The sequence below is a fragment of the Watersipora subatra genome, chromosome 7 (assembly GCF_963576615.1).
Source record: "Watersipora subatra chromosome 7, tzWatSuba1.1, whole genome shotgun sequence".
Lineage (NCBI taxonomy): Eukaryota > Metazoa > Bryozoa > Gymnolaemata > Cheilostomatida > Watersiporidae > Watersipora > Watersipora subatra.
In genome coordinates this window covers 43,602,188-43,629,620 of record NC_088714.1, presented here as the reverse complement: position 1 = coordinate 43,629,620, position 27,433 = coordinate 43,602,188, and the positions used below count along the sequence as shown (strand labels likewise).

The 27,433-nt window shown below is 35.4% G+C and overlaps 1 protein-coding gene across 1 annotated transcript in view; it reads right to left on the bottom strand.

The window, feature by feature from the left end:
• The window catches only part of LOC137400334 (xanthine dehydrogenase/oxidase-like), an 83,620-nt gene that overhangs the window by 18,801 nt on the left and 37,386 nt on the right, over positions 1–27,433 (bottom strand). Inside the window, exons 16-19 of the mRNA XM_068086664.1 lie at positions 22,877–22,996; positions 20,264–20,407; positions 5,570–5,708; positions 4,018–4,087 (exon numbers count right to left, since the gene is read on the bottom strand). Coding sequence (XP_067942765.1) covers positions 4,018–4,087; positions 5,570–5,708; positions 20,264–20,407; positions 22,877–22,996 — 473 coding nt within the window. The remainder of the gene's footprint in view (positions 1–4,017; positions 4,088–5,569; positions 5,709–20,263; positions 20,408–22,876; positions 22,997–27,433) is intronic.

Below are 27,433 nucleotides of genomic sequence, written 5' to 3'. Positions count from 1 at the left end.
ATAATCAACACAATGTGTTGTCTCTATGGTAATTTAGAATTTTTCTAAACTCTAGAGCAAGGTGATTTCATACAAACAGTTTAACTGCAAAACATCTACGAACGATAAAACATCTACGAGCGATAAAACATTTACGAGCAATAAAACTTCTAAGAGCGATAAAACATCTATGAGCGATAAAACATCTACGAGCGATAAAAAATTTACGAGCGATATAACATCTATGAGCAATAAAACATCTACAAGCGATAAAACGTCTACGAGCGATAAAACATCTATGAACAATAAAACACCTACGAGCGATAAAACAACTACAAGCGACAAAACATCTGCGAGTGATAAAACATCTACGAACGATAAAACATCTACGAGCGATAAAACATCTACGAGCGATCAAACATCTACGAGCGATCAAACATCTATGGTTTATGAACTATGCACACTCAATGGCGTATTCTTCAATGCATAAATTCATTTTCATGAATCATATAATTAATAATAATAATTAGAGCTGCACATTGATCGCGTTAATTAAACGATTAACGCGATCAATACAAATACTTGATTAATTGAGTTGAGCCAATTAATCTTCAAATAAAATGCACCCGAGGTGGTTTATGACAAGCAGCACTTTCTTACCAATTAAATACAACCACAATTATTTTGCACTCAACTATAAAAACACTAAGTGAATCACTAACGTAAAACTTGTTTATACAATGAAAACGACGTGTCGTTCTAGTTGTAAACGGCCATGTTGTTAGTTGTTTGAACATGTTTCTAGGTAATAGCAACAACGGTGATTTCAGTATTATTTAATATCTTGCAGTCTATTTTTTGTTTATATTTAAAAACTTTTTCATGTAAATAATACATGTATTTTAATTCTTCAAAAAATCACAATCATTTTTTAGCTTTATAACAATACTAAAACAAGATTGACACTTTATTGGAACATGAAAGCAGAAAAATGTCCTCCGTACTAGCTGACGCATTTACAGACCTTGTTGGAAGCATAAACAAGAAAGTGAAGTGCAATATATGCCAAAAAGAATTTGCCTACCACTGCAGCACATCATCATTAAGATTTCATTCAACTAATTCTTATCATACTACTCAGAATTCATCACCAGCTGTCACAGACAATAACTACTACTGCTGACTACCGCTACTACTGGCCCCTGTGAGCTGCTATCCTTTAAAGCTGGCAATATTGTATGTAGAAAGAGGGCATCTCTTCATTCGGATAATGTGAATAAACTGTCCTGCCTCAACATTTGGCTGGCTTAATTATAGACTTTCATGGGCTATTTTCATACACAGAATAATTAATACATTGTAACTTATGTCAACTGTACATGACACGTACTCCTATTAACAATAGTTGTCTCAAATATTATTAATTCATATGTAACTGTATTATTTGTTTTCGAATATGCAGGTTTTTGCTAGATTAATTCTAAGATTAATCGAAGATTAACCGGTTCAGACCAGTTATTACTTGCGATAACTTTCTATAATCGTTGTTCAGCACTAATAATAATGTCATTTCATTATCTACCTTACAGGATGAATTTATTCGCGGAGTTAAGCTTGGCGAAAATTGCCTTTTTCATGTATATTCGAGGACTAATTTATTCGCGGGTGAACACAACCACTCTCTATTAAGGGTTAACTCTATTGCTAGCCGCAATAGAGTTAACCCTTCGCATGCGCACACTGCGTGTTTCGGTTTCTATTTAGCTTACAACTACGGGTCAATTATGCTAAACTATAAAATTCTCGCTGCGTTCAGAAGTTTTCACGAATATTCATCGATTTGGAGGCCTTTGATGAACCAACAACTTTTGGTAAGTAATGAGTTTTTTTCAAAACCATTTACTAAATCAATAATTGAATTTTACTTTGGTTCTTCAGTAAAACGCAATGTTTATTTTTTCTATCTCTACTTCTTCGATATTTGTTTTAGTGTGAGAGAGAAAGATTTTTCATCATACACAGAGGCGCAATGACTGCAAGGGTGGTATATGTCATTCCTAGAAGATCACCAATCATTCAGGGAGGAGGTCTTGAGGTAGAAGTGACTGCAGGTGCTAACGAAGAGAATATATCTGTTTTAAAAAAGGAACAAAAATGCCTTTACGAGCACAAATCTTTGGCCAACCGGCAGAACTTTGCCACGAGGAGAGTTCGGATGATAACTCCCTTTCCAGCTATGTAGTAGCGAAAGAATCGCCTCTAACATCTACCCAAGACAGTGACAGTGATATAGAGCTGCTATTACCAAAATAACTAGTCAGAGACCACCATTACACGCTAGTATTTACTTATCAAGAGTACCAGTTTAATTTTATTGCTAGACAGCCGCCATATAGGCTAAACTGTTTTTAATTACTCGATTCATGGTTTGTAAAATTTTATTTGTATTTGAAATATCTTATTTGTACACTCAAGTTTGTAATGAATTATAATATATCTATACATGAAATAGAATATATAATATAAATCATGTTTGCTGCAGCGATATCAAGGAGTTGTTGTTGATGAAGGTGTTTAGTTTGACTGGTTGCTTCTCTGCCAATATTTCTGCCTTGGTGAATATTACTACTTGTCTCTAGTTTTCGTAATTGGAATAGGTTCTGTTTTATTCTCAATCTGCAGTAAACACAAAAAAGAAAGATACATGTATTAATAAGTGTAAAGGAAGTACAAAAACAATAGCTAAAGTATTTAAGGAAAGCGATCAGTTTTTAAACAAAAGAAATAACTAACGCAGTTAATTATGGAAAAACGTATCTGCACCGCAAATCAAATACATACCATAACATCCAGATCAGAATCATTATCGTCCTCAACTTCGGTATTAGAGGTTGATGGAGTTGATTTCAATGTAAAAAGCTGTAGGAGAAATATTTGCAATGACAGTGCCATGCCGAATAACTTGTGAAAGCATTGAATAATTTTGTAAAGAAGTTTGATGCATTGACAATGGAGATAACTCGGAGCCCCGGCGATGATTTTAAAAAAGTTTTAAAACTCTGCTACGTTTAGTACATCTGCCTAGCGGCTGTTTTTGCGATGACGCCATTCTGCATATCTTGTGACAACCTTGAATGATTTTGTAAAGAAATGTGATGCATTGGCAAAGGGGTTAACTGGAAGCCCCGGCGATAATTTTAGAAAGGTTTTGGAACTCAGCTACGTTTAGTATTTATGCCTAGCGGCTAGTTTTTAATTTGAGGCAGTAGTTATTCTCCCTTGTGATTAAAAAATAGAACTAATTATTCACGGAGTCGAATAATTCGCGGAATTGACTTCGCGAAATCGCAAATTTTTATATCCATCGAATATTTTCATCCTGTAGGGTAATGATTTTTTGTGTAGACTATTTGACAACTTCAAGTTAGTATGACAAAACAGGTGCATTATGTGATGTGTCACAAACTATAAAGAGGCCAACCGTTTGACTTGTGATTTAGTCAGTCTGGAAGAAAACAGCAGTTTTTTGATGACACTAAAGTACTATAAATTGTTCACTAAAAACTGGAGGTTACAGGCAGCAAAAATTGTAAACGCTTCGATAGTAAGTAAAAAAAATGGCTTACTCTATTTGAGAAATCATTTTTCACTCAAGATTGTTTGTCACAAAGTTTATAACACAGACACATGCACAACAGTTCATTGTTCCTAATAGTTATGCATACATCAGATATTTTAATGTCAACCAAAATACAATCTCTCACTCTGATGGTATACAGTCTGAATATAAACAAGACTGAAAGAAAAAAGTGCAAAAAATTTTATACAACAAAATTTGATGGTTACATTATACCCAAATACATGTACATGTATATACTGAATTTACTGACTACTACATCTATTACAAGGTGATTACACAAATTATCACTTTGCTTGCCAATACACAAATGCTTTGCTTTGTCAACAGAGCAGAGCTAATGGCTGCTAGTAAAGACAGCAGCAAGGAGAACATGGGAACAAGTAAACCATGTCACTTACTTTCTTGCTGCGACAGCGGCTGGCAACAGCAGCACATTTGACCTTGACTCTTTACCACCGAATCCTCCACCTTAAATGCAAAAGTTGTCAATGAAAGAAGAACCTCTTTGCCTCATGTAAAGATGTGGGTCTACCTTTTACAAGCGTTTCATTAGCTGAGATTATAAATAGACATGGGTAAACGCAACCACAACTGTGGGTAAATACTTTGTATTTCCACTTTCTATTGATACCTCTGGTAATACAGAAACTTTCAATATAATATTCCTTCTAGAAATAGCTACATGAATGTGTGATATAGACAGACAAAATGTCTACCAAACTGCCTGGGTACATAGACAGGAGTTCCGCGAATGAGTTGTTATTGTAGTAAAATACAGTAGTCTAAGTGACCTTGCACAATATGAAGTGAAATGCAAAGGCCGAGTGTGCTGGCAAATTGCCAGGGCTGGCCTTGCGTTGGACACAACGTTTTATCGTCTGACCAGTAAGCTGCTTTTACATTTTCATTTCTGGCTCAGTAAATATTTAGAAGAATGACCATAAAGATTTGAAGCATTACAACTAGAATGGATATTAGCAGATTGGTTGTTTGAGGAGCTAATAGGTACGCGAATGTTCGCTTCTTTTTTATAATTTAACTACAAGTACGCGTATAGAAAATACAGGGTAATTTGCAGCTGCATATCTATTAGGATCAGGTTTGTGGTTTAGACTTATATTTTGAGGGTTTTTTATGTAACACTTTTATCAGTTATAAAAACTTCAATGTATTTAATTGCTATTTTAGTCTTGATGACTGGTTGGTCAAACAATAAGAACGATAGTTAAAAATGATAATGATATCGTCGACCGAAATAAACAAGTGAAGATTAATGCCAAAAAGTTCCCGTTTGCTATAATGAGTATATTGGGTTATACCGAGTCATTTAATTTAGAATGTAGAGACATTTCCTTTTCCATATCTCCCAACATCAAAACTTTTAAAACAGACAACTCTTTGGACACTAGTTGATCGATGTCATAGATAAAAAAAATTGTTTGGAAGTTTAGTGAGCTCCGTCGCAAAGTTTTCCATTCGCTGATGTTCGCATACTACATATGCGTTGGTGCTCGTGTTACACAATATTACTCAATGCGCTACCAACTTTTAAGCTATCCAGTGACAAATGTCCAAATTGACCAGCTTTACAAACTGAAAGTAACCTTTAAATATTGGTTGATGTGACCTAAACTATAAACAACTTTGACCAGCACTGACAATCTGTCGCATTCCTGTTTCTCAAACGAAGAATATAAAACTGAATTTGCTTACGAATCATATCAGGATACAATTCACACAAACTTTCTTAGAAATAGCAAATCCAAAAGTTCAACATTTGACTGAAATGCCCTGACAAATTTACAAACTATTATTCAGGCAGAAATTGTCAAAATAAAGAAACACTAAAATGAAAAATAATAAAGAGCAATCCAGAAAATGCTTGATCTTGCATTCATTGGAATACAGTAAAGCAATGCTGACTATACTCATGATTGCAGACTTACTCACCCATCCTCTTGACCCGTACATTCACTTTGTGTGCTGGAATATTCAACACAGCACCTATGGAAATCTGGCTTAACTTCGGATTCTGTGTTGAGCAAAATACTTCCATCTCTCCATTCTCTTGAGGAATGCATAGACATGCCTAAAAAGACATTATAAAATGTTTGAATGATTATAAAGATTTTAGGGGTAGCATTATGAGCTGCTTGGAGGCTGCATTTGAGCTGAACAATATGCAGTAGATGCTCCTACAACGTCAATAATAATCTGTTCCAGGAACATTTACTTCATGCAAAACAGTAAAATACATGTAAATTGCCTAATTCGTTCTATGATTTTCCCAAACTAACATCTTTGGCTGTTTAATGAGGAAAAAACTAGAAGTATCTTTTTAATCTAAGGACTATACAGTAACTGTAGTATTATTGGTTGTATTGACAACTCTTCTTTTTCTTATCAATTTCACACAGTTTATAGCCTACAATTACAATAATTTTGCAATAAAATAAGGGTAGTGCACACCTTCAATGTCGATTTACATCAAATTTCTAATTGTTTCTTTAGACAGCAAGGTCTATTCTGCATAGAAAAAGAAAATAAAAATTATTGTATATGTCTAAAATAAAGTGAAACAAAAATATATCTTTACTATAATAAGAGCAGCGTTTCTGTCTGTTTGTTTATCCGTCGCTAGGATAAAAGATAACCTTCGAAGAGACTAAAACTCATGACATTCAGCTTGGTATACCGCCACTCCAACATCCTAACACCTACACCACATGTGTCAAACTCACGGCCCGCGGGCCACATCCGACCCTCCTTGCAATCTTATCTGGCCCGCAAAATTATTTTACATGATCGCTATAATTCATGGCCCGTTGATATGAAGCGCTGATGACATAATACTGCACAGAACTGCAGATCCAGTCACCAGCCTTGCCTCTAGCTATTACAATATATTAGGAATATAGCCGTTGGCCTGATGAGCACCTGCTGGCCATCCTGAGAATCTCCACAACACAGAACATTACACTAAACGTAAATGAATTTGTTGCTTCTGTCAGATCATATAATCAGAACAAGGTCATAAGAGCAAAGAAAACTGAATGGTTTAAATTGTTATTGCTGAGCAGCACACATTTTATTTATATTTCCAGGTTTTTTAGCATGTTCGTATTTCTAACTTGTAGAATTTTGATAGGAGATATTTTAAGGAGAGCAAAATATTTTTGGGATATTTAAGTTTACTTTTTATATACATTGACATAGGAGCAAAGAAATTTGAATTTTATTTTTAACAAGATATTTTGGCGAAAAGCAAAAGATTACATGGAAGTAATTTAAAGGTGGACTAGCAACAAAACTCACATTTCAGTTTTTTGGTATCAAACGGTTCACCATGTCTTAGTCTGCTGTGTTGTAGGTTCAAAATATGTGGAAATTTGATTAAAAGCTCTTAAAAGCTCAAAAACGAACAGTTAATCGCAGCCATTAGAAAATGGTCATAGGTTGGAATCCTTCACAAGAAGGCTCAAATGTGACGTAGTTGAACACGATGTGCTTCTGTTTACACTTTCATGCAACCTCATTCGTAGAGATATTTTTAAAAATATACTTCACGCATTCAATGAAACCATGTCTATTGTCCTTACACATCTATTTCATCATAATGCTGTCACTCTGAGCACTAATATCTCAAAACTTAGCCTAAAAATCAGTTTAATTTTTTAGCCTTAACTCGAGGGGTGCATATATATCTCATATAAACATGAGGAGCCTGTTGGTCACCTGTGATGGTCGACAAATGCCGCAGAACTTGTTCGACCATATAGCGGGAAATATGGGTCACATGATCAGATTATGACTAGATGATTAGACCAAGCTGAAACGAAACTGTAAAGTAGCGAGCATCTATATCTGATAGGGACTTTCCTGTAGAACCCAAAGTGTTTGTCATGAACTAGTGCTACGAGACGTTTTATAATGAGCCTTTTACTGGCATTCGATTTCACGCGATAACATCATGTGTCAAAACGATAACCACGTCGAGTTGAATACATCGTCAAAATATGGGAATCCAGCTTACGACCACATCTTTCACTGTTCATTTTTTAGCTTTCAACTCATTAGCAACCTCTTGTACGTCTAGTCCAATGCCTTACCAGTTCAGCCACACAAGCTTGATGGAATCATTAGGCGGTATATGTCGCTATGTGGAAGCAAATACACTACTGCCTTCCGTTACGACGCAACATGATGGTGCAGCATCATAGAGAGCAGTTTTATGCACGCTCAATCGTGAGAGCAAGTAGTTGGCTCTTATTAGTAAGCTTACTCAAATTATCCGTTGGCAATGTGCCAGGCTAATAGCAAGTGGCAGGCAACTACATTACCTCTAATTGTTTATAAGCTGATTTTTAATACTTGGGCAATGCCAGCATTTAGCTAGTGCTACTGTATATGTATAATAGTGATAACCTTATGCCATTTGTACTCCCTAGTGCAGCAAGAGAAAAGTGCGATATTTTTAAGGCTAACTTCGAGATTCTTGTAATTCATACCAAATTTGAGAACTTGCATCGATTTGAAACTTTACATTATATGAAATTGTTTATGTAAAATGAAGCAAGTTTTACATAAATTCTTTACGTCGTGTGGAATTTAGGTTATAGGTGGTTTACATTACATAAACTTTTAAGGTATAAACACACTAGGCGATTTTATCGCGAGCGTCATGCGGAAGGCGGAGATATCGCTGGCGTGTGCATAAACACACTTGAGCGATTCACTAGCAAGCGATATAATTGGCACGCCCACAAACTGCCAATAAAATTTCGTATCATTAGTTTCTTCGGAGTTGTTAATACATCTAGGTTAGTCAATATGGCGCCGTCTAGGCGACAACGTAAACAACTTACGCATTTGTTATTAAACCTATCTCACTTTCACGGATTGTACACTGCCTACACTACAAGAAGACATAAGAAAAAACGATTATGTTATTTTTAACTGTAATATTTTTTACTATTTTTATACATATTTTATTTTGTAGTGGTTTTTTAAAATATTTACCGTTCTCAAGATGGTCAACCTGCACAACGATTGACTCCAAATGTCGGTTTTCAAATCGGATTTTTGTAATTTTTTTGTTATGGTGTACAGTGTACTGAGAGTGCTATTATTAAATTTATGAACAATCCAATGTTTGTTCTGAAGATGTTTCAATTGTAACAAAATAGCAAATTGTCGCTGCTGTACGTTGGTGAACAGCGATAAGAAATAATTACCCGCCATAAAATTGCATTCTGGTAAAAGCCAACCAATCGAAATGCATCTCGCTAGCGATAAAGTTGTGTAGAGAAAGTCTAACGTTATCGCTCTGCATGAGCACGCTGAGTGAATTCTAGCGCAGATTAGCGCCACGCAGCGCGATATCGCTCTAAATATCACCTAGTGTGTTTATACCTTTACTGTGCAGCTAAACTTTCACAGCTGCGCACACTTCCGCTTTGGTACACACAGACTACTAGACCAATTGCATATACTACCTATTATACAGTACACAAAGATAGCCAGACCAACTGTGTACATGTGTTCTGCGGTACACAAAGATTACCAGACCACCTGTGTACAAGTGTTTTGTTGTACACAAATATTAGCAGACCAACTGCGTACATCTCCTGTTGCACACGGAGACTACAAGACCAACTCTGTACAGAAGGTCCCCTACTTACGAATATTCAAGTTAAGAACAACGGTACATACAAACATGTCGGCGCGTATGTCCGCCGCTACTATAGACGCTATTAGCAGCGGTATTAGCAGCGGAAAGAAGCACTACTCGGAAGCACCACCCAGCATCCACCTTCCTCTGCCCAGTTCGTTGCTGTGCATAAGTGCGTGAACGTATCTCCAGTGCGCAAAGAACTTTTTTATTTTTACTGTACGTATTGTAAAGGAATTTACCGGCCTTTACTTGGGCACGATCTAGACTAATAAATAAAGAGAAGAGAGTGCATGTAGTTTCATTCAGCTTTTTATTAGCGAAGGAAATTTCACTAGCCGAGGAGCATATGGCTATCTGCTATGCTCAACTAAGTGAGCGCCCTTCATTATATACAATAATATCAACCGTTCCGGCTAACGGCAAGCGGTACGAACACCGGCTAACAAGGTGAATAAATAGGACTGCTAGTGTGTTGGTATGACAACAATATAAGTGACGATAAGTGATAGCATAACGAGAGAAACAACGATATAATAAAAGGACAACACATACAATAAAATAAGACAACAACAATAAGTGATAGCATAACGATTAAAACAACGATATAATGAAAAAGGACAACACATACAATAAATAAGAAATGCACTGTCATGGCCCGGCGTCCACCAGAGTATTCTCTCCATTTTATTAATTTTTTTCAGTACAAACCAATACAGGTTACTTATACAAGCCTTAAAGGTTGACTTGCAACAAAATTCACATTATAGTTATTTGGTATCAAAAGATTCGCCATGTCTTACTCTGTTGTGTGGTAGGTGCCAAATATGTGGAAATGTGATTAAAAGCTCTTAAAAGCTCGAAAACAAAAAGCCGCCGTAGATTGGAATCTCTTGATTTCGATGACGTATCCGCGCCGTTTGGTTTTTGTCTTGTCACGTGATGTTCTTGCGTGAATTGAAAGGCCAATAAAAAGCTCAATATCAAACTTATCGTAGCAATATTTTATGACAAACACTTTGGGTTTTACCTAAGACCCCGTATCAAATATAGATGCTCGCTACTTTACAGTTTCGGCTTGGCCATTCCGTTCGACAATTCATGTCTGAGTTGCGATCATAAAAAATGTCAAATTCTGAAGAGTTAAGACCCTGGCGTTTCGAGCCTGACGCTCTATTTGAAGAAGATCCTCAACAGAATTAAACCTCCCAGCAAGTAAGCACTGCCACTAGCCAGCTCTTATGTGCCAAGCTAGCTAGTAGTAATAGTTTTAGCTTGAGAGTGATAGAACGAATATTATTATTATATACATTTATATGATTTTAATGATGATAATGATCGCTTCATATTGCGAAAAAATAACTACAGATTTTTCTCGAATGACAACATTAACAATTTTAATATTTAAATCTAGTGCTGCACTGATATACTGTTGGATAACATCGACCTGATGTATTAGCTACGGTTGCATAGGCATATCTGTTCATTTCTTTAGGAGCTAATACCACCGGCTACAGAGTGGTGTGTCTGCAAGCGCTGTCAAGACATGCCATCTCTTCCTGAATGTTTGTGCTGCCATGATGCTGAGTTTGTGCATCGTCTCCATGACCGCGGGAGCATGAATGCCTGTGTATGCATCCTGGTGTGGACGAACTTGTAGCGCCTGCACCCCTTGAGTTGGGCTGGAATAATTACCAGCGATATCATAGTGAGTTGGATTTTCATTTAATGCCAACAACACCAAAGCTATGCTAATGTGTCAAGCATTATCTACAATTCTTGTGTTACACATTTAATGCATCGGTTGAACACAGACATATTCTGAACTCGTGGAACACAAGGAGAACTGTTATATTTGGCTTGTACACTTACTACAGTATAGAGTGTATTGGTTTTATGATTTTATTATATAAAGATTGAGATTATTTTGATGATCAGCAATTATTGTTTTTCAATAATTGTTTTAGTAGATAATCTATTCCCATTTGGAGAGCCATCGCCAAATGCAAATTTCGACGAAGTGCTGGGGCTTAGTAACCGATGAAACCAATATGCGTTCCTCTATGTATTTGTTTTTATTTTATAAAATCAGTGATGGCAGATTTATGCACATTAATCATGTGATTTTAAATATGGAAGCAATGTAACAGCAATTTACTAACAAAAATTAGTTTGTTAGCTACATGGTGTGTAGTCACTATGTGGCTTAGCCTGAATAAAAGTAAAATAATAAAATGACAATGCAATAAAAATGAGTACCACCTATGATATAGAGTTGATCTAGAATTTTCAATCAAAGTCATTGAGTCTCTTCATCGCCATAGCAGAAGCCCTTGAACACATAGTCTGCAAACTCTTCTTCATCATCTGTTGGTGGAAAAAGAGCCCGAATCTTAGACACCAAGCAGGCAGGTAGAGGCCGCCGCTCACCCAAACGAATTTGCGGCATAAGCCAAAACACAAGCTTGCGGTATGCACACAACCTTTGTAACAACATTCGCTGTAATGGACCTCACTCTCAGGCCGTGGGAAATTAGATCGGACTGGCATCGCTTGAAGCCTTCCAGCTCCATGGCGTTAAAGCTGGTGGTCTCCGTTGACTGCAAAGTAAAGAAAGTTACGACCAACAATCACTTTCACATTATTTGAATGAATTATTTAGCTAGATCAGCAACTTCATGTTTATGTATTGATAACTACTAAAAAATTTGAGTTTTTGTCAGGCTGTGAAGTAAAAACTGTCAAAGTTTTACCTTGACAAGATGGCTGCTGACTATTAAACCGCAGCTCTGATCCATCATAGTGTAGGCCCCGTATAGTGCGCAATGCCCCAGACTATCGCATCTACCGTCACCTGCCAAATCAAGCTCTCAATCGATTGCTGCCATCAATCCCTCGTTATGCAGGGTGTACTGCTCAGCAATACACTGTAAAATATTGTAAAACTTTATTATACAAGATTAATTTGTATCATTTTCATTAGTCTAAGAATGTAGAATCCTTTTCCCCCTTTTTGTGCTATATTATGATGAAGAATCAGAATTTTAAATTATAATATATTTCACTTGATGACATATTTTCATTTCAAGAAAAAAATTGTTTCTAAATGTCGTTATTCAATTAGTTTGCCAAGCTTTTACTCACATTTTCCAAGTTTATGGGTAAATATTAACACTCACACCATGTAAGTATTCTCTTTGTTGGTAGAGGCAAATGCTGTGGCTTGGTATCGCGATGTTCAGGAGCGACAGAAAACGGAGGTTCTGCGTAAGGCATCCGCCAGAAAAGAGTGATGCAGCTGCCAGCAGGGGTTTGATGGCGTGAGCTCTGTTCACCCTGGCAGTTGTTTCCCAAGTGTACGATTGGTGACAGGAGGCACATGTAACCTTGAACTCTATCCATCCGCCTTCTCGCACCATCGTGAATGAGCAGGGGAGGGCGCAGGCGTGGCAGTGAAATAGTCGCTGGAGTGCTGTCACACTTACTATTATTTTCTCCACTTTGAAGGAGGATTCGGGTTTGAAATCACAACACAATAGTTGACTTGCAATAAGATTTGTACAACATCATTTCCTGTTATTATATCATATTTGCTTGATCAGAAAAAGAATAAATTTACAGCCATGCAATCATGACACAGATTTTACAAAACCTTATCAGAATCCATGATATTGTAAACATAAAAATGTGAGTAATAACTTTATGGATATTTTTTATATTTTGTCAAGTTTGGTTAAGTTCAGCTCTATCTGACATGTAATTGGAGAGCGTTTGACGCTGGCCAACATAGCGCTCAAACTCTTCCTAGTCTTCAGTGGTTGGCACAAACTCTCCATCATCTAATACTAATAATAATCAACTAATAATATTAATATGCTATTAACGATGGTACCAGAAAATGACAATAACTATTTTATATAACATATCTATAAGTGAGTGGGGTTAAGAAATTTGGCGAAATTAATCGTGAAACTTATAACATTAAATTTTATCAATTATAGATTAATATATTACGTTTTACAGATATATATGCAGTATGAATTAGTTTTGTTATTATAATAAGAATAATACACGTAATTAAAAAGATAAAATACTAATAATATCATATTACAATTAAATGACATTAATATTGTAATATTAAATATAGATTAATACAGCAGTATTAGGAGAATACTAGAAAATAACCCGAGTTACTACTACTAATACAAGTGGTTCATAAAATAAATTACTCACGTGCTTTGGTGACATATGGAGTATGCAAACAGGTTAGAAAACATGTTGTCTTTGAAATGGCGAAAACAAAGGTAAGAGTAAGCAGGCGAATAAATAAAGTTTGTCACATCCAGCTTCACCCAGCTGCTCCACGCCCGGTGAAGGTCTGGTCTTTTCTCTGCTCTTGGCCAGGAAAAAAGGCGCTTCTCAGCTTGCCAGCTGCACAAACACGATGTGGCCCGTTAGAGATTATGACGAATTGAAATTAACAAGTTTAATACAAGAAAGCGTGTTTGCTATTTGCGATAGATCAAACTTGAACTGAAACTAACATTATCTGATCATGTGACTTACAATTCCCGCCATGTGGCGCGAACAATTTCTACAGCATTTTTCGACCATCATAGCGGACCAAAAGGCTCATCATTTTTATCAGAGGATGATATGCAATCGTTCAAGCTGAGTTTAAAAAATTAAACATATTTTTATGCTAAGTTGTGAGATATCAGTGCTCAAAGTTGCAGCATTACGATGCCGATAAAATAGACGCGTATGAACAAAGACATGGTTTTTATTGCAAGCGTGAAGTATATTTGTGAAAATAGTTCGACGAATAAGGATGCATGAAAGTGTAAACATAAACCATCTCCCACACATACGTCACATTTTAGCCGTTTTGAAAAAGGAATCCAAACTAGGGCGGTCTCGTATCGCTGCGATTTTCTGTTCATTTTTGAGCTTTTAAGAGCTTTTAATCACATTCCCACATATTTGGCACCTACAACACAACAGAGTAAGACATGGCAAATCTTTTGATACCAAATAACTGTAATGTGAATTTTATTGCAAGTCAACCTTTAAACATACTTATATCAACCTTCAATATACTTATATAGGCCTTAAACATAACTTATAATACAAAATATGGCACTGAAGTAACTTACGAACGAATTCACCTTACGAATAATCGTTCGGAACGTAACTCGTTCGCAAGTTGGGGAGCGTCTGTACATATCTTCTGTTATACATGCAAACCACAGAGACCAACTATAACTCACAAATTCTCTTGCTAACCAAACTTTAACTGAGTTGCTTCAAAAAATTTTGACTTGAATTTAAACATACATAAAAAATCACTAAAACTGAACCTCCATGAAACATTTCAACATTAATCGTGTTAAAACTGGAGTTTTTGAATAAGTGATTTGATTGCAAGTGAGAGAGATTACTTTGTGTGTTGAATGATGACGAAATTTCAAAAGCAGATAAATTTGATAATACTATTCTCCTCTTTTTTGGATAACTATGTTTAATCATGTCGGTTTGACTAAAAACTACCAAAACATAAATTGACAAAGTTGGAAATATTTCAGGTTATGAGGTTTCTCAACGTCATTCACAACTTTTGGAGTTAAAAAATTTGGACTATAACATTGACACTAAAACCGACATGCTGGAATTTATTGGAAATATTTTCCTGTTTTTCTAGCCTCATTGGTTACAACTGTTGGTGACAAAACAATGGTCCGTGTCAAAATGCAGTGGTTCACGTCAAAACAACGGCCTTGTAGAATATCGCTGCCCTAGAAATTGTTATAAGCGTACCCAATAGCTGACAATCAGTTATTGGCTTCCACCTGCTTTTTTGTGACGATCAATTTGTAGCACAAGCAAGTGCTTTGAGCTACACTATTAATAGACATTACACCCATATATACATTTGTTATTTCTATTAATGGTAGTACATAACATTGCAAACAAAACAGTTTATATTTAAATTCAGGTGAAACAGCACTTCTTTTGTGTGAGGATGTGCAACTGTGCGCTCGATTTGCTATGACTAGCTGAGGTGACCAAAGAATTGTATACTAATCGAGCAAAAGACCACACTTGTGTAGCCAAATTTTGGGCACATTTTTAGTCAGCCAACAATAGCAATTTTTCTAAATTTATTGGCTGCATGTGATTTTAACCAAATCCGCCAGACTATTGGCTACTGTACACATTACGTATCTTCAGTTACTTCTCAGCACTGCATGACACTTACAAGAGTCTCCTAAGTTGTGAGAAAAATGACAGCTTTTTACAAGAGATTATTTGTTGATTTTATATGGTAATGTAGTTTTTGCCATACTTGCCAAACTCCAATTTTACCATATCATTGTTTGCCAAACTCAAAAAACCAATTTTACTTATGTTGTGAGATTTCAAAAGCATTCTACATCATAAGTGTTCAATGTACATCATAAGCACTTATTTAGTCCTTTCCGAATCTATAAACTTGGAGTTATTCTCTCCATACTGTTTTTTGCAATTAAGTGTCTGACGGAGTAATTAATCTATCGATGAACAATGAATCTAACAAAATATTTTTGCGTAGACCAAATGTGTTTGTTACAAGGCCAGAGTTTGATGATCATAATCTGCAAGCATTAAACTACCTATAAAGATTTCAGGCCATGGCTTTTGCATCTCCAAGCATGTGGTTATTGACTGCCAATTGACCTGATTCGACTTGGTAATCATATACTGTGGCGTACGCCAATCAAGGCAAATACTACCAAAAGTCTCCTATAACTGTACGGGACATTAGCACTAGTGTGTTAGCAATGATGTACTAGCACTGGTGTATTAGCAATGATGTACAAGCAATAGCGTGTTAGCAATGACTAGCGAAATGCCCGGCATTGCACGGATATAAAATATCAGCTTACAAATAGTGAAAGGTAATGTAGTCGCCTGCCACTTGCCATTAGCCTGGCACATTGCCAATGGCTAATTTGAGTAAGCTTACTAGTGAGAGCCAACTACTTGCTCTCACGATTGAGTATGCATATAACTACTCTCTATGACGCTGCGTGGTCACGTTGCGTCGTAACTGAAAGCGGTAGCATATTTGCTCCCACATAGCGACATATATTGCCAAATGATTCTATCAAGCTTGTATGGCTGAAATGGTAAGGCATTGGAATGGCGAAAGGGAAGGTCTGAGATCAAATCTCATTCGATTTGATCGTTAATTTATCTCGCTGCACTTGCGCAAGCAAAAACGACATGCATGTAGCATTATATTTATTACTAGCTGTGCTACCCGGCGTTGCGCGGGGAATAAAAAAGTCTTTGGTCAGAACATTGATTTGTATTTAACATAATTAACATTTGCCATTCTAACTTTCAAACTGCATATCATGCAGTTTGAAACAGTTATACAGTTTCTATAACGGTTTTCTTGTGCAGTTATGCAGTTTCATAACTGCATAACAGTTTCCATAAAATAACAATCCAAGCTTACAAAATTTTTTTAACAAGGAAAGCGTAACGTGTGGGCACAATGCTAAAATAATAGCTATAGCTGGACCATCAAAATGACAAATACGCATATGACCAATACGCATATGACCAATTTTGAGAAATATAATTTATATACATACAACTTTCACAACAATCTAGTTCGTTGCGATAGATCGTCAGATGTGTCGACAAAACAGAGAATAGTATAGCTGCGCAATTGTTTATACAGACGGTTCCCAACCTACGAACGAGTTACGTTCCGAACGATTGTTCGTAAGGTGAATTTGTTCGTAAGTTGCTTCAGTACTATATTTTGTATTATAATTTATGTTTAAGGCCTATATAAGTATATTGAAGATTTATATAAGTATGTTTAAGGCTTGTATAAATAACCTGTATTGGTTTGTACTGAAAATTTTTTTTAACAAAATGGAGATAATACTTTGGTGGACGCCGGGCCATGACAATGCATTTCTTATTTATTGTATGTCTTGTCCTTTTTATTATATTGTTGTTTTAATCGTTATGCTATCACTTATGGTTGTTGTCTTATTTTTTGTATGTGTTGTCTGTTTATTATATCGTTGTTTCACTCGTTATGCTATTGTTATGTCTGATATACTGTCATAACACTATCACTTATCGTCACTTATATTGTTGTCATACCAACGAGCTAGCGGTCCTATTTATTCACCTTGTTAGCCGGTGTTCTTACTGCTTGCCGTTAGCCGGAACGGTTGATATTATTGTATATAAATGAGTGCGCTCATTTAGTTGAGCAGAGCAGATAGCCGTACGCTCCTCGGCTAGTGAAATTTCCTTCGCTAATTAAAAGCTGAATGAAACTACACGCACTCTCTTCTCTTTACTTATTAGTATAGATCGTGCCAAGTAAAGGCCAGCAAATCCCTTTACAATACGTATGCAAAGTTCAAACAAAGTTCAAACAAATAACTCGAAAGTTATTTGAGTTACGAACAACGGTACATACGTTCGTATGTACCGTTGTTCGTAACTCGAATGTTCGTAAGTAGGGAACCGTCTGTAAATACAACGGCTATCGATCGGTGCAGGTGTTACATTTTCGGTCTACCAATCCAAATGTCACAAGTTGGAATATCGTCGAAAGTTCTCTTTTATCTTAACCCTGACCCCTGGATACAAATAGACAATGAACAGGCAGTACCACTTTTTGTGAACTATTTTATTTTGCTTTGTTGCAGAAATATAAAATATTTATTAGTTTTACTTTGCAGAGCAGACTTTGCTGTTTAGAAAAAATAAGCAAATTGTAGTAAATGAATGTTGAAGGTATGCGCTCTCCATCAACTTATTGTAAAAGTACCTCAATCACGGTTTATAAAACCAGTGAGATTAATCATAAAAAGGAGAAAAGTTGTCAATGCAAACTTATATTGCTGCAGTTATGGTACAAATCAAAAATTTAAAAAGTTGAGTCAAGTTTTTCCTTTTTGTATGCCGAAAAGTGTGAGTTTGGAAAGCCTTGGAACGGATTAGGCACTTTACATGTATTTTACTGTTCCTATAATGTAAAATCCCTATAACATAAACGTTTCTAGAACGAATTATTTACATAGTAGGAGCATCTACTATATGATTGCTAAACTTACTGATAAAAAGTAGAAAAAGGGGGGGGGGGGTAGCTGTACTACCCTGCGTTGCCCGGGTAATAACAAAGTATTTGCACAGAAAATTGATTTGTATTTAACATCTAACAACATTTGCCATTCCAACTTTCAAACTACATATCATGAGAAAAGTGTTTTGTGTAATTGAAATACATTAAGAGAGAAAATAAAAACAACTGCAAAAGTTTTCAAACTATGTCAAACAACTTTTAAACTTCATATCATGAGGAAAATGTTTTGTGCAGGTCAAATAAAAAAATAAAAGTAAAACAACTATAAATGGGTTTAAATGTAAATGTGAAATAATGAGCAAGTAATAGCTAAATTAAATTAGTTTAGCAATGATTACAATAAGACATGATTCGGATACAATTAATACGAACTGAGAGAACAAAATAAAAATTCTGAATATGTTGAATTAATAATAACAATTCTCGCATAGAAGTGTGTGTTTTTAAAAAAGTATTTGTTCCACCAGCAGCTATCCATCAAAACTCTGAATACGATGATACTGGTACCTCTCGATACTGGTAGTAATGTAAAAATGAGATAATGTAGTGTCTTTGTCTGACCGAACGGTGAGAGAATGTAGAGACTATTCCTACTCGGGATAATACAATTGTCTGCGTGAAAAGTATTGACCTTCACGACGATTTAGCAATTGAACCTTACAAAAAACCGGAAATAGAAATTCACGAAAACACAAAAAGCATTGTGTTTCATAGAGTTAATACAATTTAATTGCAAAATTTTAATTTCAAAAGAATCTATTGTTGATGTTGTTTTGTCAGAAACAAATTAGCCCGAATACGGCGAGGACGAAACAGCATCACTTTTCATAAAGCTAAGAGAGTTCATAGAGTTAAAATTAATACGTTATTTAGCGTAGAAATACCTTTAATTTAATGCATTATTATCAGAAGTAAGGAAACGTAGCATGGCTGGGAAAAAGTCTTTGGGGCAGTTAAAATAAGTTAGGAGAGCAAATAAATGTAGATGTGAAAGAAATAGGAAGTATGTAAACTACGAAACAGATGATTTTGTAATGTTACAGTCAATACAAACTGAAAACACCAACTAACAATCATGATTTCCTAGTAATCAGTAGAACAATCTCCAAATTTCAATTTCGAGAGAATCTATTGTTGATATCGTTTCGCTGAAAACAAATTTGCCCTAGTATCGAAAAAGCATTGCCTTGCATAGAGCTAACAGAGTTCAGAGTTTAAATTAATATGCCATTTTGGTATAAAAGCGGAAAAGGATTAATAGGTTATGTAGTAAGAACGAGCAATTGCAAAAGCTTCCACGATCTTGTGCTTGAAGTGCTAGATTATTAAACTGTGTTCGCAATCTCTGTGAGTTCAAGTCCAGCAAGTGTGGAATTTTAATTCAAAAATTTTAATAGCTATAGTCGGACATGCCGAAAACAGACAACATACGACAAACTTTAAGAAATATATATAGATGTACCAACTGTGGTGTACTAGCACTGAGATATTAACAATGATGTACCAGCCACGGAGGTGCCGACAAAGACGTAGTAATGTACCCTCTAGGAATCCTATTTTGGGAATGACAGACAATAGCTGGTAGCAAAAGTTTTTTGTGTCTGCGATAATTTCCTAAAAATATTTAACCAAATTCAACTTTAGCATATCATTTTACAAACCTGGAATAGTGGAATAACTAAAGCAGATTTAGCTGGGAATGATATGAAACACAATTTGAATACTAACACCCTTCGACTTCTACTGTCAGATGACATTAACAATTCATCTTACTCTACCAGAGAGTAGAGAGAAGAGACTTGACACTCACATGTGTCTCAAGGTAAAAATGTTCCTGTCCACCAATCTTTATTTCACCGTTTATAACTGTTTGCACTTGAGAGAAAGCTTTATCCACATCACCTTTCCACATTTTCCTTGGAGGTTCAAAGAAGGAGCCGACAGCAATCGCATCCTAAACACAGAACCTCTTATTAATGCCTCTAATTGAGTCGCCAAAAATCCTTCCAAAAAGTGTAACCGGGGGAGTTTTATTTTATACAAAATAAGGATGATATCTCTTAAATTTAATACCGTGCAGCCCAAAATAGGTGCGAAGAACTAAATTAACTTAGTATAGTAAAATTAATAGTCGGCTACAATATGAATCGATAAATAGGACATTGTCGGTTTTCTTATATGACAACCCTTGTTAATTTGCAATTTACTGCTACTTGATTAAATGATAACAATGATAGTAATTGAACTAGTCAGAATATATGCTGCCATCATATAACAATGACTTGTGAATTATTAATATTTTAATTACTAAATAAATATAAATTAAATTATTATATTATTAAATAATTATAAATATTAATATATTAATTTTAAAGATTTTAGGCTCATCTAGAGATGTCTAGAATGGTATAGCCATGTTATATGACCTAGTTCCTAATGCTGACAAAATAACACAGAATAAATGTTAGCTGATCTCGCTCTCAGTGTATTGCCAATCTCTGCAATGTTTGCTCCAATAGAAAGGTTTTTAGTAAAAACTGATTCACAATAAATCTTAGACGCAAATATGTATCTAGTTGCCTCGAACCAACTACCAATATAGAAAAAAGAATTATTAATTAGAAGTACTTGCAAGATAGCAAATTAATAAATAAGCTTTAGTATAATGAGCCACGCCCGCCTATCCATCTGCACGGGATTCGCACTTGCAATTACCAGCACGGTAGACCAATACATTAACAACTGTGGCACTCAACTGCCCACTGCCCTCCCCCAATAATTGTACCTATAGTTATTCCACCTGACGATCTCTCAGAGTACACTAGACTACCAGGATACTAGTATTAATAATAACAACCATTTTGTTACATTGTAGAATAATTGTGCACACTGTTATTACACCTGATGATCTCTCACAACACACTAGACTACCAGGGTACTAGTATTAATAAAAACAACCATCTTGTTACATTTTGGAATAATTGTGCACATAGTTATTACACATGATGATCTCTCACAGTACACTAGACTATAAGGGTACTAGTATTAATAATAACAACCATCTTGCTACATTGTGGAATAATTGTACACATAGTTATTACACCTGATGATCTCTCACGACACTAGACCACAAGTGTACAAGTATTAATAATGCCAGCGCACCTCCATCATTCTTGACTACAGATAGTGAATGATGCATATGTGAAGGTGATCATATCGATACAGAGCTACTCTAACTTGAGACCACGAAGCATGTTTGCGTACTAGGAGATATACGTAACTTAGAGATAGATAATAGGCTGAACAACAGTAAAAGTCACTTCAGCAAATTTTACTAACTTAAAGCACATAAATTACATAATTTTTTTATTGTATATTTCAATACATCAGAGTCTTGGCTTTCGAATGAGCTATTGTTTGCCATGGTGAGACAGACATTGGTTGATGTTTATAGGATTTCCCCAGAGCTCTACCGCGAAAATGTTTACCGGCATAGTCTCGAAAATTGTGACGTCACAATTCTCATATTCGTTGTTGTGTGCTCTTACCGCTGATTTATCAACCACGATAATGACACTAGTGCCAGGCGAAGGTAGGACAACTCCAGAGAACGAATGAAGATGACAAAGGAATCAGTGTCATTAGTTCTCCATGTACATATTATTTCTATGATAAGTACCTCAGACTCCAAGAACCATACTATATTTTCCCGATGATATTATACACTATCTCTTTATTTTTAATGTGATGTTGAGAGTGACGTCTGAAACCAATTAATTTCAAGCATTGCGTGATCTCGGAAAGTGCGATTGACATTTAGTCCTAGGGCCATAATTTAGGCAGGTCATAATTTAATCGATGTGATTTCATTACCTTTATCAATGACAGTACATTTATTGATGCATAATTAATTAACCCAGAACATGTGTTTGTATTGGCCGGGAGTTAGCACGATCGCGGGCATTGTTGATTATCTAGAATCTTAGTTTATTATTAGCGCTCTCCGGGTTTAACAGCACCGATTGTTACAGAAAAACGCAGCCTCAATGGCAGCAAAAGGGATCGACGACTTAAGGCCAAATGAGAATTACGACGTCACATTTTGAGTACCTGAACCAAGTGTTTTTTTTGCAGGACGTACTTTTGACACCCCGTTTTTCATAGTTCTATTATTCTTTGTGTATTGAATATAGGCTCATTCGAAAGCCAAGACTCTAATGTATTGAAATATATAATAAAAAAATTATGTAATTTATGTGCTTTAAAGCAATTAAAGTTCTTTAAATCTCTCTACTTTAAGCTAATTAACTAATATATTTTGAATGAAAATTCAGAGATATTGAAGTGGAAAAGCTTTACATAAAATAACCCATTGATGCTTGTCACCAATGGAATGAGACATCTTTTTGTTGCATCTACTAACCTCAGTAGTAAAGAGAGCTGGCAGTTGCTCATAATCAACCTTGACCTTTTTCGCTGCTGTCTGAGCGTGTCTCTGAGTGTCAGCTAGTATTGCTCCAATAACATGCCCTACACAGGTGACCTGCAGATGTACACAGTAGCAGATGGGTTACTAGAATAAAGTGAGTTACTAGTGGAAGCTGAGTCACTAATAAAAATTGAGTTACTAGTAAAAGTAGAGTTACTAGTAACTGTTGAGTTATTAGTAGAAGTTAAATTACTATTAGAAATTGAGTTACTGGTAGAAGTGGACTTGCGATACAATTATTAATTCAAAGGTCGCATGAATGTCAATCGCTTTTGGTGAAAACCTTTTCTATGCTAGAGGAGTTAAGCCTGGGAAGAGTTAAGCATGTGAATCTGTACAATCAGCAGGATCAGTTATTTAATGAATCTATATATATATTTCTCAAAGTATGTCTGTGGATCTGTCATTCCGTCTATAGCTATAGCGCACGCCGATTATTTTACCAATGCAGCCACGCGTTACGACGCCCCTGTTGAAAAATATTTTTTGTAATGTTCGATTACTATATCTGGGGTCAAGGCCAATTCTCTTCTTGCAGAAAATTATATTGTCTCCGTATCGTCGTATTCAAGGTTTTGATGAACAGCTTGTGGTGGAACAGTAACTTTTTTTATACACACGCTTCTATGAAAGAATTGTTATTATTATTCAACATATTAAGGATTTTTATGTTGTTTTTTTCAGTTCATATTTATTGTATCATTACCGAATTATCTTTTATTGTAATCGTATCAAAACTGACTTAATTTAGCTATTACTTGCTATTTATTTCACATTTACATCTAAACCTTTTTATAGTTGTTTTATTTTGTTTAATTTATTTGACCTGCAAGAAACATTTTCCTCATGATATGAAGTTTACAAGTTCTTTGATAAAGTTTGAAAACTTTTACAGTTGTTTTTCTTTTCTCTCCTAGTATATTTCAATTACTCAAAACACTTTTCTCAGGATATGTAGTTTGAAAGTTAGAATGGCAAATGTTGTTATGCTAATGACAAATCATTTTTCTGAGCAAAGACTTTTTTTATTACCCGAGCAAGGCCGGGTAGCACAGCTAGTAAGGTAATAAAATAAACAAAAAGGTAATTATCTCATTATTGTCATATGAGCAACCTATTATTGGCAATAATAGTTATAATACACCCTCGTGGAAATGCGATGAAATGCACAGAATTTTATTATCTCCACTGGGGAGAGCTCAACTGGGTATTATCGATTCGAATCCATTCGCAGTGAGCCTTACTGTGACGTCGAATAGTAGTCTCACTGCCTTCACACAAATTTTGCCAAGTGAAATGGCATCAAATACGTTCAGATTTTACAGTTTCTATGATTCGGAGTGGAAGAAACTCCAAATCCATTTGAAGAATGAAAACACAGTAATTAATTCATTTTGATACAATTTATTAAAACAACTTATACAAGGAGTATTAAAACCTACTATTTATCAATATAAATTCATAGAGTATCACTGCCCTCCTAACTGCGTTTACATAAATCCTAACTATATATCGAAATCTCAGTGTTTGTCTGTCGTTCGTCTGTCCATCTATAGCGATAAAGTTTTAGCAACGAAAAATCACCATCGTACTGGATTTATACAAACGACATTCAAGTCTTAAGTAAACTAATAATTGCCCGTAACCACAAGGCTGAGCTGTTCTTATCACACCCAGCTCTCTTATCATTTGCTGTATGACCTTTTCGCGATTGCACACACTAAATGTGCATTTTTTATTATTAATGAATATGGTGCGCCATTGGCTTACGAATAGATATAATTAAGGTTATAAAATTTCTTTGCCTTACTATATGGAATGCGAGGTTTTTCGTCCTCGCCATACTTTTTTTTACTACTACATTTGTTTGACTTTTTCTGCCATACGATATCAACAAAATTTTCTCTCGAAATTAAAATTTGGCTGTTAGTGTACTGATTATGGCGAAATACCGAAAATGCCGATATGCTATTCACCGAAAGCTCTCCAACAACGCCTGAAAAAGATAAGATGATTGCTCTCTCGATTTAGGTTATTCGTTATAAATTATAGTAAATATGAGACCGAAAACGGATAAGTGATGAAATTTTATCCTATGACATAGTTTGAAGTTTAGCCTATGAAGTTTAGTTTAGTAAAATACATACTAAAACTTGGCTTTAGTAAGCTAAATTCATTTATGTTAAATACAGCGTTTATGTTATAAATCTGTCTCGAAGGTAAGAACTCCTTACGGTACATACTGCGTGTAGTACATTGTAATGCTTCATTTTCTTGCAGAGCGTAACTACTAAATACACTAAAGTTACTGGAAGTAACTATAGTTACTAAGGTGGTGGACATATAGTGTTGTTACAAATTTTTAATATGTACAATAGGTATATAAAATTTTGATTCTTTTTACAGAGAGTATTTGCTTAGATAATTACTATGGGTTTCTATACCACTCTATACGATATTTTCCCCTTACGATGCCAACACTGAAACGAATTAAAATCATATAATTAATTAACAAATAATTTTTCATTGTAATCGTAGCAAAACCGACTTTAGTTAGCCATTACTCGCTAATTATTACACGTTTTTATTTAAACCCCTTTACAGTTGTTTTATTTTTCTTTTAATTCATTTCAACTGCACACAAAAATTTCATGATATGAAATTTAGAAGTTACAGGTGCTTGAAAAAGTTTGAAAACCTTTAAAGTTGCTTCATTTTTTCTCATAATTTAATTGAACTGCACAAAACACTTTTCTCATGGTATGAGGTTTGAAAGTTAAAATGATAACGGTTATCACATGTGAAATGAGAATAAATTTTCTGAGCAAAGACTTTTTTATTACCCGAACAATGCCAGGCATTCACTTAGTTATTTCATAAAACAAAAAATTTTAAACCTTAAAAAATATAATTCAACTTTAGTTTACTGGTTATTTATATTTAACATAATGTGATAGGACATGTAAAAGCTCTCAGTGACTTGAAAGGAACAAATACGGTGTAGGTGATTGGGCCTTAACTCTGCTTAAAGGTTGACTTGCAACAAAGTTCACATTACCGTTATTTGTTATCAAAAGATTCACCATGTTTTACTCTGGTGTGTTACAAGTTCAAAATATGTGGAAATGTGCTTACGCGCTCTTAAAAGCTAAAAAACAAACAGTTAACCGCAGCCATCACGAAAATGGTCGTAGGTTGGAATCTCTTTATTTGGCTGACGTACTCCAACAGCTTGGTTATTGTTTTGACACTTGATGTTATCACGTGAAATTAAAGGCCAATAAAAGGCTTGATATAAAACATCTCGTAGCACTAGTTTATGACAAACACTTCGGGTTCTACCGAAATGCCCGTATCAAATATAGATGCTCGTTACTAAATGGTTTTGTTTCGGCTTGGTCTAATCATCTAGTCGTAATCTGATCATGTGACCCATACTTCCTGCCAAACAAAGCAAACAATTTCTGCAGCATTTTTCGACTATCACAGGTGACCAACAGGCTCGTCATGTTCTTCAGAGAATGATATGCACTCCTTCGAGCTAAGGTTAAAAAATTAAACAAACTTTTACGGTAGGTTTTGAGATACCAGTGCTCAAAGTGACAGCATTACGATGATGATGATGAAATAGACGCGTAATGACAATTGACATGGTATATTTGTGAAAATATTTCGATGAAAGAGGTTGCATGAAAGTATAAACAGAAGCCATCATGTTCAACTACGTCCCATTTGTGCCGTTTTGGAAAGAGATTCCAATCTACGGAGTTTTCGTGATGGCTGCGATTAACTGTTCGTGTTAAGCTTTTAAAGGTCGACTTGCAACAAAATTCACGTTACAGTTATTTGATATCAACAGATTCACCAGGTCTTACTCTGCTGTGTTGAAGATGCAAATCATGTGGAAATGTGATGACAAGCTCTTAAAAGCTAAAAACCAAACAATTAATCGCAGCCATCACGAAAATACTGTAGATTTGAATTCATTTCCAAAACGACTCAAATGGGGCGTAGTTGAACAAGATGGCTTCTGTTTACACTTTCATGCAATCTCATTTGTCGAAATATTTTCACAAATATACTTGTAACATTCAATAAAACCATGTCTATTGTCTTTACGCGTCTGTTTCATCATAATTGTAGGTCTGTGATTTGAGCACTGATCTCTCAAAACTTACCGTTAAAACTCATTTAATTTTTTAACCTTAGCTCGAAGGAGTGCATATTTTCCTCTGATGAACATGATGAGTCTGTTAGTCACCTGCGATAGTCAAAAAATACTGCAGAAACATTTCGCGTGATTTGGCAGAAAGCATGGGTCCCATGATCAGATTACGACTAGATGATTAGACCAGGCTGAAACGATACTGTGAAATAGTGAGCATCTATATATTTGATACGGGCTTTCCGGTAGAAGCCGAAATACATGTATTTGTCATAGACTAGTGCTACAAGATGTTTTATATCGAGCCTTCTGTTGGCCTTTAATTT